The 12,135-nt window shown below is 39.0% G+C and overlaps 2 protein-coding genes across 4 annotated transcripts; one reads left to right on the top strand and one right to left on the bottom strand.

Annotated features, from left to right (window-relative positions):
- The first annotated feature begins 57 nt into the window (after positions 1-57).
- On the top strand, positions 58-9,311 carry LOC113169104 (amine sulfotransferase-like). Of its 3 annotated transcripts, XM_026370258.1 has the most exons (8): positions 58-183; positions 303-364; positions 638-799; positions 1,151-1,362; positions 1,611-1,737; positions 1,838-1,932; positions 2,059-2,239; positions 3,395-5,139. In XM_026370258.1, exons 3-8 carry the CDS (start codon positions 643-645, stop codon positions 3,517-3,519), a joined length of 897 nt encoding a protein of 298 aa, XP_026226043.1. In that variant the 5' UTR covers positions 58-183; positions 303-364; positions 638-642; the 3' UTR covers positions 3,520-5,139. The 3 variants fall into 3 exon arrangements, with proteins under 3 accessions (XP_026226043.1, XP_026226044.1, XP_026226045.1); XM_026370259.1 differs by lacking the exon at positions 3,395-5,139 and adding an exon at positions 9,226-9,311 and having other exon boundaries at positions 124-364; XM_026370260.1 differs by lacking the exon at positions 3,395-5,139 and adding an exon at positions 2,973-3,383 and having other exon boundaries at positions 125-364.
- On the bottom strand, positions 5,410-10,253 carry rwdd1 (RWD domain containing 1). Its single transcript, XM_026370261.1, has 7 exons — positions 10,043-10,253; positions 9,605-9,670; positions 9,295-9,425; positions 7,094-7,237; positions 6,181-6,313; positions 6,025-6,087; positions 5,410-5,694 (listed from the first exon to the last, which is right to left on the bottom strand). The coding sequence occupies exons 1-7, from the start codon at positions 10,113-10,115 to the stop codon at positions 5,582-5,584; spliced, it is 723 nt and encodes a 240-aa protein (XP_026226046.1). The 5' UTR covers positions 10,116-10,253; the 3' UTR covers positions 5,410-5,581.
- Positions 10,254-12,135: the final 1,882 nt, after the last annotated feature.

The raw sequence follows: 12,135 nt of genomic DNA, 5'->3' as shown, positions 1-12,135 counted from the left end.
AGTAGGCAGTCGAACACGCACTAACTGTGCTGCTTATGTAACATCAAACATCAAAACCTTGATTTGATTTTGATATGGCACAGTACTACACACCACAGAGCTGCGAGACCACGGACGAGTCTGTCACCACTGTATTCACTTGTGTGCCGGAGACCGGGAAGCTCAGACCTGCTTATTTATTTGGTGCGTAAGAGACGCGTGGTCGATGCGCATCTCCAGTTTTCAGCAAACGGATTGCCGGGGCTTCCGATGGGAACTTAGAATAAGAAAGTGAGTTAATGTAAGGTATTTGTTTGTGGTAGGAACGAGGGGATCATATTCACGTCGGCGTCGATTCTTTACCGTCGGAAAGAAACACGAGCAGGTAAGCAGGACGCAGCCGTATCACCTGAACGCCACGTTAGCCATGCATTCTACTGTGGCCATTGCTTCTTGCCGTTCAATCTCATTTTAGAAGTTTCCAACAGCAATGTTTCCACACTTAAGAAGTATATATAATAAGTGATATAAATAAGTTTCAATATCGAGCGTCAAACGGAGGCCGGGCTGCTCCTAAATGTCTAAGCAATGCCTGGACAAACAACAAGTGAAGTACAGAGTTAAGAAAATGCGGCTGTGCTTTTATTTTTTTCATTAGCTACCATGGATGTAAAAGATACCAGGACTCTCAATCACGAACTGGTGTTACATAAGGGCTTCAAGTTGATCAGAGGGACTCATGATCCTGATGATGTGGACCAGATTTTTAACCTCGAGATCAGAGACTCTGATGTGTTTGTCGTCACATACCCAAAGTCAGGTAAGAGGAGAAAAAGGTGGAGGAGGTCTGCTATTGATATTCAGTGCAGGCTCATCGAGCATATACATGTTCCCTTTGGGCTGATTTGATAAGAAACTAGGCTGATTAGTATGTAGATAACTTACAGCTTAATTAGATTATTGCAAAGAGCAGGGAATCAAACGATGAACCATATATAATACAATATATAATATAGTTCATCTATTATATATAAGTATCAGGACCAAGGTTCACAGAGGGCAGAGGTGGACTGTCCTCTTACAAACAAATCTGACCTACTGCAACTATTACTGCCATCATACATACAGAGTGCAGGCCAAGAAAACAACACCTGTCTGTTCTGTTTGACAGGAACTATCTGGTTGCAGCAGATTCTGGTGCTTCTTGAGGCAAATGGAGATGTGACTGCCATCACCAAGATCAATAACAATAGTGATCTCATACCCTGGATTGAAATAAGTGGCAGCAGACAGGCGTTCATAACTGCCTCATCACCGAGGATGAGGGTCACCCATTTGCCATATCAGTTAATGCCTCTTGCGCTAAGCCAGGGGAAGGGCAAGGTCAGTTATCCAACTACCTCCACGGTGTTCTCATGATGTTCACTTTGTTTTGTTGCATTCTCTACATCCTGACTACCTCTGTTAGGTTTTATTTTATGTAATTTCAGGACATAGTACATGCCTAAATTGTCCATTTCAGTGGCATACAGACCAATACATGGATAATATAATATTGTTCCTGTTACCGTTTTAAAATCCTATAAGGCAAGAGTCATATGTTGTTGAGAACCTGACTTTACCTCTTTAAGGTGATCTACGTGGCAAGAAATCCCAAAGATGTCCTTGTGTCTTACTTTTACTTCCATAAGATGGCAAGCATGTTGGAAACTCCAAAGGATTTCAATGACTTCTTTGAGAAATTTGTTAGAGGAGACGGTAAGAGCAGTTTCTGTGTGTGCACCATGGCATTTTCTCTGCAGTGCTGTTCATGGTCAAAGAAAGGTGTGATGGTGACATGTTGCATTATTTGTTTCAGTGTTTGGAAGCAGCTGGTTTGACCACATTAAAACTTGGTACTCACACAAGAATGAAATGAACATGCTGTTCATCACTTATGAAGAAATGATTCAAGTATGAGTTAAAGTCATTTTAATGAGTACATTTTTCTAAGCTGTTTTTTGGCCTCATGTTAGAGACGAATCACTGTAAAATGGTTAAAACAGGATCTACAATGCATTAATTCTACTGTGTGCTCAGGACTTGCGCTCAGCAGTGGAGAGGATCTCTTTGTTCCTGGGTAAAGAATTGAGTGATGAGCAGCTGGCCAACGTTGTGAAATACAGCACATTCGACAACATGAGGGAGATCCCTCAGGCCAGCTACAAGCAGGTGCCAGTAAACCTGCTTAACCACCACCAGGGAAGATTCATGAGGAAAGGTAAGAATGTTTACTGTGGTAGTAGCTTACAGGAAATCTCCTTAGTAAAAAATAACCATCCCAAATGATGATTATTATCAGCAACACTACCTAACGGAGTGAAAACAGTAAGGCAAACCCAGCTTTGGAAAACCGAAGATGACGGTGCAGACAGTATTTTTCTAAAATGATGTGTGGTGCAAAGATGGATGATTCTGACACTGCAGATCCAAGTGTAGACGGAACAGCTGCACTAAGAGTAGAGCAGATGTAGAAGATTAGATGGGTCAGGTAGATTTTATGAGGCCGTGTTTAGGTCAAAGTCACTTTGAGGTGAAAATAAAAATGGTGCTTCCTGGTAATGGATCTACTTTTTAACCTTTCATAATACACAGCACTGATATGTTAACGCTGTTTACTATTGACAATGTTTCTTCCATCTGTCTTACATTCCAGAGCACTATGATCAGTCTAAGTTTAAGCTTCAGTTCTGGCCTCTACCAACTCATATCCTATGTAAAAGGGAAATTCAGGATACAATGTGCTCCACTGTTAATATGAAATAACAAATCTACTTTAAGATGGTTTAGATGCACACAGATATCGAAGAAAATTCTTGGTGTCTACTGATGTACTTTTTATTTATTTAATTTCTGCTCCTCATGCACAGTTGATGATACAGTTAAAGAATATATACAGTATACTGTAAGACAGTTGTATTTGTTAAAACATTGAAGTATGCTGGGTTCTGCAGCTCCTGTGTGTCCTCCAGCACCTACTCCACCACCCACACACCTAGTGACTTGACACGTTTACAGTAGTAAGTTGTTGATTTTGGAGTACTTGCTGGCTTGTTGTGGGTGCTTAGAAAACAGCTACTGTCCTCCACACCTTTATGTCCCTACCATGTTAATTATTAGTTAGACAGTTGGACAGTGACACTGTTACGGTAGTTATATCAAAAATTTGCAAGAAACTATATAGTCATAGGTTCACAGTACAGTATTGATTTACGCTATATGGGACCACATTGAATGTATCTGTATGGAAATGTAGCACATAACAGAAAAAGGGCCGATGGAAACAGAGCATGAGAATGGCACTGAATGTCAGAATAATGATACAGCCTGGGTGACTGAAACCTTTCACTCTTCTTTTATGTACTGTGGACACCAGGCACAGTCGGTGACTGGAAGAACCACTTAACCGTCGCCCAGAACGAGAGGTTTGACAAGCTCTTCCACAAAGAGATGAAGGACTTTCCTTTGTCTTTTATCTGGGACATCAGGGATATTGAGTGATCAGCTGTTGGCTTAATGATAACACAAAGAAGATAGTTGATAGATATTTATGATCTTTACTGAAATGAAAAACTGTGTCTATGTACATTTCACTTCACTGCTGTTAGATTTTCTTCCTTCCCTTCCTCTATTGATTTTGCTACACTCTATAGAGTGTCAATCTATGCAAAGATGTGCCACAATCGTAATATTTAGTTTGGCCAATCGAGTTTATTTTGTATGATCATGCAGTAGATTTGGTATATTATGACCTCAGTGCTGCAAGTCTTGTGGTAATGTTAAACACCACTGTTACAAGCCGAGCATTTCCTTTATCCCTTGAGTCAGGTACTGCCTCATAGAGCCCATGTCTGGTTTACTGTTGTCACAGTTACATTATCATTGCTTGGTAATGCATCTCAGAAGCTTCAAATCAGTCTTCACTCAGTCTCCCACCATGGAGCAAATACTGTGACTGTACTATGAGCAAACCTTCGGTTCCAATGATTGTTTTCTCACTTTCAGCTCACAGCATTTCAGCTCAGACTTTATTAAGATTAGACTCAAAACAGATTGAAAAAGACATGTAACTTCTAACTTTAGCCTTTCTATTTGAACTGATGACATGGCACATTTACACATACATACACCTGACATATACTTTGAGGCAACTGTCAACATCTACTGTCTGGCAGGTGTCCAACTTCCCCAAGGGGTAACACAGTTACCTACTCGTGTGAAGAAGCACTCAGCCATCAGGTGACAGCTCAGATATTACATTCTTATTGACACAAGTGTTCAATATGAGCACTCACATGACAAATTACTGTAACTGTGCCACAGGAGGAAAATTTATATGTTTGATTAAAAAGTTTTAGAACGCATATGTCAGATATGACAGTGGATGGGAAATGACTGAGATAAAACCTTGCTGTGATGATTTGTAACATCTTCATAGAAACATGTATTAACCCTGTTTAGTATGTACTAGCTTTCAGTGAACAGCAGCAACAACAGCCTTGAACTTTCATGTAGAATTGTAGAATCCACCTAGAACACACTTTAACAGTTAAATGTGGGAATGGTCTTCTAGGATTCTTCCAGTCATCATACCTTGTCAAATGCAGTATGTTGTAGGCTAGCACAATACTCCTGCAGATGTTAATTATATTTTTTATATTCTAAACTATTAATATTAAAGTCGTCTATGGTACTGAAGCTCTAAGAAGTTTGTTTTTGATCCTTGCCTCTCTCTACTCCTGACCTTTCCCAATCAAAAACCTGTTCACTTTAGTGCTAAGCAGAGAACTGCTGCACCTGTAAATGAAGTGCAAACAGATCATGATCCAGCACAGCTGTGGGACTGTGAAGGCTGTTGACAAATTGTTATATTGTATATATGCAAATTGTAGAAATAACTGACTTGGTCAATATTTGGAAATTAAGTAAGTGCATTTGTGTTTGTAGACAATTACCTAACAGTAAATAATTTAGCGTAATGCTGGTTACTATCTACTCAATTGTGAAAATTGTATATATAAATTGCATGATGAATTAATAAAATATGAAGTTTGATGTCTGGAAATTTTGATGTGCTCTTTACAACCCTAACAGAAAATAAAAATGAAAATTGAAAATGTTCCCAGTCTCCATAATGACCAATTCTAATCTTGACAGGACATTTTGCTGCACATCTACTTTGACCCAATTAAGAGTTTAAATGTAATCTTTTATCTATGTATCTGGGCACTGCTTCCTTAACTGCACTAAACATCTTAATCATTCTTTGCCTCATAACTGGTGTTCTACTGCACTCATCTGGCCACATGACGACACCTGATGTCCTGTATATCGAACAGCAGCAGAGCCAAGAAAGATATTATTGTGCTGACTGTTGTTCAAACACAGAAAGAAACACTCGTTATGTGTGTATGTAGTATTTATTAATCCCTCTCCCACTTCTGTAAGAGTCTTTAAAAATTAGAAGCTGCTGCTGGATCTTCATGTGTTTGCTCAGTTGCCCATACTCCATAGAAGTGCAGTATGGTCCTGTTAGTTCTCAGCTGTCCTCAGTCTTCTTGGTTTAGTCCTCATCACTGCCAGCCTCTAAGGGGTCAGAGTCTGGGTCGTCCTCATCCAAGTCCAAGTCCTCAATGTCCTGGAACAGTGACTCGTCCACTTCAACATTGTTTCCAGCTACAGAGGAAGGAAGCATGTGCATGTGTTAGCATCAAACTAGAGCATGGACCCCCCAGAACTCCTGTAGACCCTTTCTGGAGATTGTAGTTTTTCTGTTTGGGCCAAAACCCAATACTGTGCCATATGAAAACAGACGTGATCAGGTAAGACAAACTAATGCAGCCACATGCTGTGGTCTAGAAACCACATAGACCACACAACATTTCAGTTGTTAGACTAAAATCAACAATGTTTTGTCCCAAATTAGGGATTAGTTTAATGTTTTCACGAACTGGGCCAAAATGAATTATCTTAATAACATTTGACAGTATCAGAAACACTTGTTACCGTCTTCAAGGAACTGAATGTCTGATGTGTCCAGGTTGTGGTCTCTCTCAAACAGCTGTTTACCTGGTGAAGAAAAGATATATTTGCAGTATGGAGTCAACCTCTTAAGCAGTGAACCTTGACAGAGATATGTTAAAGTAACAGCAGCAGCTTTACCAGTGAGTTTGGGTTTTCCTGCCTGCTCTTCCTCCTTCAGTTTTTTCCTCCTCAGCTCAGCCATCTCCAGCTCAAACTTGGCTTTCCACGCCAGGAAGTTTTCAATAGTTACCACTGTACCCTGGAATGCCACCTATCAAGCGCATACAGCATTACATTTCCACACTATACTTGTGAGGACATTTATTAACCACGTTTATCTTAATCTCACTCTCAGGCTTACTTTCTAATACTGACCTTAACCCAAATAAAACTGGAGAAACACAAAACCTAACTTTGTAAATATATGTCCAAATCAATTAAAAAAGAAAAGAGGAACAAGAGAAGTTTAGAAACAGTAGGCTTATTTGAGTTGAATTGCGCCTTGCCTGGAAAGTGAAAAAGGGCAGGTGACAGCAGCAGGAGGCAGACATAAAGGTACAAACTGTTTCTAACTTTTCTAGCAGCATTAAAGCGACTGTCTGTGCAGTAAGACACAATTCCATGAGGTTGATTTCAGATTATATAAAATGTTTTTTGTACTGCAATCAGTCAAAAGAAAAGAAACAAGCATATTTTGCTCTGTTAGGTCTGAAACAACTATGCGGTTCTTATAGGAATAAAAAAAAAGTGTCCTTGAGAGGATCTCTCTCTCAGGAAGAATGATAAACTGCCGAAAATCGGATGTAAGGGACTGTATAAGATGTCAATAGTTTTGTTAATGAGAAATTCGCATTTTCAATAAATTTGTAATATTTTATTTAACTAAAACATATTTTCACTTTGTCATTTTTGGTGATTGAGTGCTAACTGATGGCATAATTGCAACCGTTTCAAGGTTATGTTAAATCTACATGAAGTATTAAAAAACTGAAGGTGGCAGAAAAACGTGGTGAAGCTTCTGAAGGTTAATGTGCTTTATTCCTGTTCCTACCTTCTCTGCTTCCTCTGCCTCTCTCTCCTTCTGTCGCTTCTCCTCTTCTCGTCTGTTTTTCATCATATCAACTATTTCATTGAGTTTTTCCTGGATGGCTGTCACCAGGGTGAAAATCATCACCATACCTAGGTTTTCTTCTGCCTGCAGAGTAATCACATATACACAGATGAGGGTATGCTGTACACTGATGTACAGTGCCTATAAAAAGTATTCACACCCTTGGATGTTTCATCCTTCTGTTGACATTATAAATCAATCATGGTAAATAACAGTTGGCGACTTTGGGAAAAAAAGAGAAAGTATTTAGTGAAACTAAATAGGTCAGTATTTAGTAGATGCACCTTTGCCTGCAATTACAGCATGGAGTCTGTTTAGATGGGTCTCAATAAGGCTTTCACATCTGGACATAGGAATTTTATGCCATTCTTCTATGCAAAACTGCTCAAGCTCTGTCAGGTTGCGTGGGGACTGGAGTGAAGAGCCCTGTCAAGAGTCAATTCACAAATTCTCTATTGGATTGAGGTCTGGGCTTTGACTCGGCCGCTCCAGAACATTCACCCTGTTGTCTGTAAACCATTTCTGTGTAGCTTTAACTGATTGGGTCATTGTCTTGCTGGAAAACAAATCTTCTCCCAAGCCGTAGTTGTCTTGCAGACTAAATAGGATTTTCCTATATTTTGCCGCATTCATCTCACTTACTACCTTAAAAAGCCTTCCAGGGCCGGCTGTGAAGAAGCATCCCCAGAGCATGATGCTGCCACCACCATGTTTAACCGTGGGGATCGTGTGTTTGTGGTGTGCACGTGTGCGCCAAACATTGCGTCTTGTCTGATGGTCAAAAAGCACCATTTTGGTCTCATCAGACCAAAGAACCCTCTTCCACTGGACCATAGAGTCTTTCACATGCGTATTGGCCAACTCAAGTCGTGATTTAACATGAGTTTCTTCAACAGTGGCTTTCTCCTTGCCACTCTCCCATAAAGCTTTTGAACCCGGGCAACAGTTGTTGTATGTACAGTCTCTCCTATCTCAGTTGCTGAAGCTTGTAACTCCCTCAGAGTAGTCATCCATGTGTTAGTTGCCTCTCTCACTAGTCTTCTTCTTGCATGGTCACTCAGTTTTTGTGAACGGCCTGTTCTAGGCAGATATAGCCATGTGCCATATTCCTTCCATTTCTTGATGATGGATTTCACTGAACTCTGGGGGATGTTCAGTGCCTTGGAGATTTTTTTGTATTTATTCTCTGACTTATACTTTTCAATGACCTGTTCCATTTCACTAATTGTGAGACTACTGGCACCAAATATCTGGACTTCTGTTGGATTAGGTCAGTCATTTAAAATGTGAATATTATACTATTATACTGATTTCACCTTATATATTTTAATTTAATTTAATTAATTACTTTGTAGAAACCAGTTTTCACTTTTTTTCAAAATCACCAACTTTTATTGACCATGATTGATTTATTTGATATATTTATTTATGTCAATAAAAGAATGAAACTTCCAAGGGGGTGAATAATTTTCATAGGCACTGTATGACATATATATACTGTATATTAACTGAGTTCTGGAGAGATAACTTAACGATTCAGCACAGGCACCGTTATGTATAATCAATATTTTTTCCATTTACCACAGGAATTATTATTAGAATTAAAAATAAATTTGATTTTAATTCTATAGAGAGGTTTGTTCTGTCCTGGACCCTAACCCTTCCTACAGCCTTCCCAAAATAGTATTATGTGTGTTTTACTCATACTGGCACAAATTAAAAGTGGAATAAACTCAAATTAATGGGAATTATTTCATTCCAACTGAAGTTCCTTATCTGTGAAGCAGGGTGGAGGCTGTGTTATAGTTATTGATGATGTGACTGCTGACAAAAAACAACAGGGTGACTTCTGAAATGTTTACAGCTAAATTATCTGTTTAGATTCAGCCAAATGCTGACCCGAAGCATACTGTGAAAGCAGCCCGAGATTTTTCTGAGTGTAGTCAGTGGAGCATACTGCAATGGCTAAGTCAGTTACCTGAGCTGAATCCAACTGAGCTGCATTTGAATTGCACAGTGTTAGAGAACAGAGCCAAAACAATGACTGATCACTGTGTGTCTATTTTTTCCAGCCTTCCCGAAAATACGGATCACAGACAAATTTGGACTATGGAGACAACAGTAAGTTCAGATGTACAGACCTGTTGCTGCAGTAAGGTGAGGATTTCCTCCACATCACCCTCATCCAGGTTCTCCTGAGAGTGGATCTCCCACAGTGGACATTCATCTGGGTATTTCTCTACATATGTGAATTTTAGTGTTGCTTCCACAGCTTCAAGAAGAAAACAGATCATATTATTACAGTTATTTCAACTCACCAGTTTTCAATCTTTTCAAACTTTTTCTCATTTCAACACTGACAAATGTCATTGTGAACAGAGAGATTTAATGACGCTTTATTAACTCTTTGGAGTCACTGGCATTCTGCAACCACACATCAATATGACTCACTTTCATCATTTTCCCCTGCATCTGATGTTACAGTGATGGTGAAGCTGATGGGGTCCTCCGAAAGAACTGCAAACACACGCACATCAGTAACATAACTATTTTCTCAGTGGGTTCGCTTAAAATTCCCAAATGTCAAAGAGTAAGTGACAGCCGATAGCAATCTTCCTGCCTTACAGGAACTGACTGAAAGAAGCCTCATTATAAATCCATGGAACATTATAATCAACTCTAATGATACGTTCATTAAAATACATGTATTCAACCAAAAAATGTATGTTAAGCCTATATTTATAATATGTGACTTTTATATTCTATACAGTGACAGTAACGATAAGTTTGGAACGTTACAGTGTACCGGTGAGCAAACTAACGCATAACGTTACTTGTTAGCCTGCGAGCTAGCTGTCTGTCACTTTTCTATTACACTTAAATTCAAACCTGTAAAAGAGTCAGGGTAAATAGACTCTATTGCTTCAAGTTCATTCCTTTGCTCTTCAGCGTAGTCTGTCATTTTCGTTTAGCCACTTAGTTATCTGGAACTTTGACAAATCATCACCACTAGTGTCAGGCCAACACGCTGTGCTGCTGCGTTTTCCTCTGCTTAGCGCTGATCGATGATATCGTCATTCCTACTCGGTCTGCCACCGGTATACTAGACTTTCTGTTTATCTGCTCATGAGTTAAAGCTAGACTAAACACTTGGACGCTAACATACGGTCTTTTACTGTCGTAACTCTGTATTTCTCGTTGACCTATTTTGACGAATTTTAGCTTTACAATGTTCGGAAATCAATTTCTTTGGTCTGAAAACTTTGTTTTTTTTTCCCACACCAACTTTATTGAAGAATCCAAATTCACACACAAGGCAGCACTGCTCCCCAGTGGCGGTGGAAGTAATTGAAAGTTGGGAGAAGATGTAATTGGGAACGAAACAAATTTTGATTAAAAAAAAATATATATATATTTGACCGTAAACAGATTGAGTCCAGAAATCTAGTCAAGTTCCATTTGTAAGTTCCATAACAAATAGACCCACATTTGGTCAATATTTTCATAAGTGTAGGACTTGGCACCAAGACACAGTTCCTCTCTAGCAAAGGTAAAATTATTGTTTGATTTGTTGTTGTTTTTTATCTTAAAGGAATACAATTATTAATGCACCCAGCATATTGATTCTTTGATAAAATATTTATTCCTTATTTGATGGAACTGTTAAGGACGTAGGGAAATTTAATTTAATTTAATTTAATTTAATTTAATTTAATTTAATTTAATTTAATTTAATTTAATTTAATTTAATTTAATTTAATTTAATTTAATTTAATTTGTATAGCTCCAAATCAGACTATATATAGAATTAGACAACCCAAAAACCCCACTTGCGTAAGCACTCTCCACACAGTGGAGAGAAAAAAACTCCCTTTGAAGGAAGAAGCCTTCAGCACAGCCAGGCTCAGGATGGACGGTTGGGGTGAGTGGAAAGAGGAGGTAGAAAAAAACAGCAGGCAACAAAAAAACTCTGAAGCACTCTGAAGATATGCAGCTCTGGGGCAGAAGATACCTGCAGAGGAGTACAGAGAGTGGAAGACAGAGAGTAGGAAAGACAACTATGGGAGAGAGACAAAGTTAATGACATGCAATGGTAACATTTGAATGGATATATGAGAGGATAGGATAGGAGAGTAGAGAAGAGGAGCTCAGTGTATCAGTACAGGTTCCCCAGCAGACTAATCTATAGCAGCATAAGAGATGGTCCAAAGTCATCTCATCTCAACTATAAGCTTTATCAAAAAGGAAAGTTTTAAGTTTTTTTAAATGTGTAGAGGGTGTCTACCTCCCGAACCGATAGAAGGCACAGAAGGCACAGGGGGCCCAGGAGCAGAGCTTTTTCAGTGGTCCTGTGTTAGCAATTGTCAATGAGTAAAAGATATTTTTTTGTGTGTGTTGCTATTAAAAATTAATGTATTTCATTATAACTGAACATAGAATGCGTGACTTGATATAGAGTGGCTGAGTGTGTAATGGTTATGAATATACACAATAGTAGACGATACAATTATAGCCATACATATCCAGTGGATCAGTAGCCTCACTTGGCAGCTGCCTGTCCAGTTTCTATCACTCACAACATGAAACATGCCCAGTTCTCCCCAACAGTTAAAAACAGGTTGTACCTGTTTCCCTCACTACACCTGTCAGGCGAGACACACTGAGACACTGTGACCTAATTAGTTATTCATAAATAGACAGAAATCTATACTATTGCTACTCAACAGTACTTTGGAAGTGGACCCAGGAGGATTACAAAAGAGAACCTCAGAGTAAATCCATGCATGTGTTAGTACAAAGTGGCTTCATTAAGCTGCAGACCTTGAAGCCAAAAGTAAGTCACAGAATTCTTAAACTATAGGAACTATTCAAGTTTCAACTTGTTTTCAACTTGTCTAAGAATGTGTACAACTTAAAAGAGACCCTTTGTCTGTAACTGGGCAGAGCATTCCTCAGAGTCCATATACGGCCATTTAACTGAG

The sequence above is a fragment of the Anabas testudineus genome, chromosome 16, assembly GCF_900324465.2.
Source record: "Anabas testudineus chromosome 16, fAnaTes1.2, whole genome shotgun sequence".
NCBI classification, from domain to species: Eukaryota; Metazoa; Chordata; class Actinopteri; order Anabantiformes; family Anabantidae; genus Anabas; species Anabas testudineus.
Note: the sequence above shows the minus strand (reverse complement) of the source record. Positions and strands in the feature narration are given on the sequence as shown.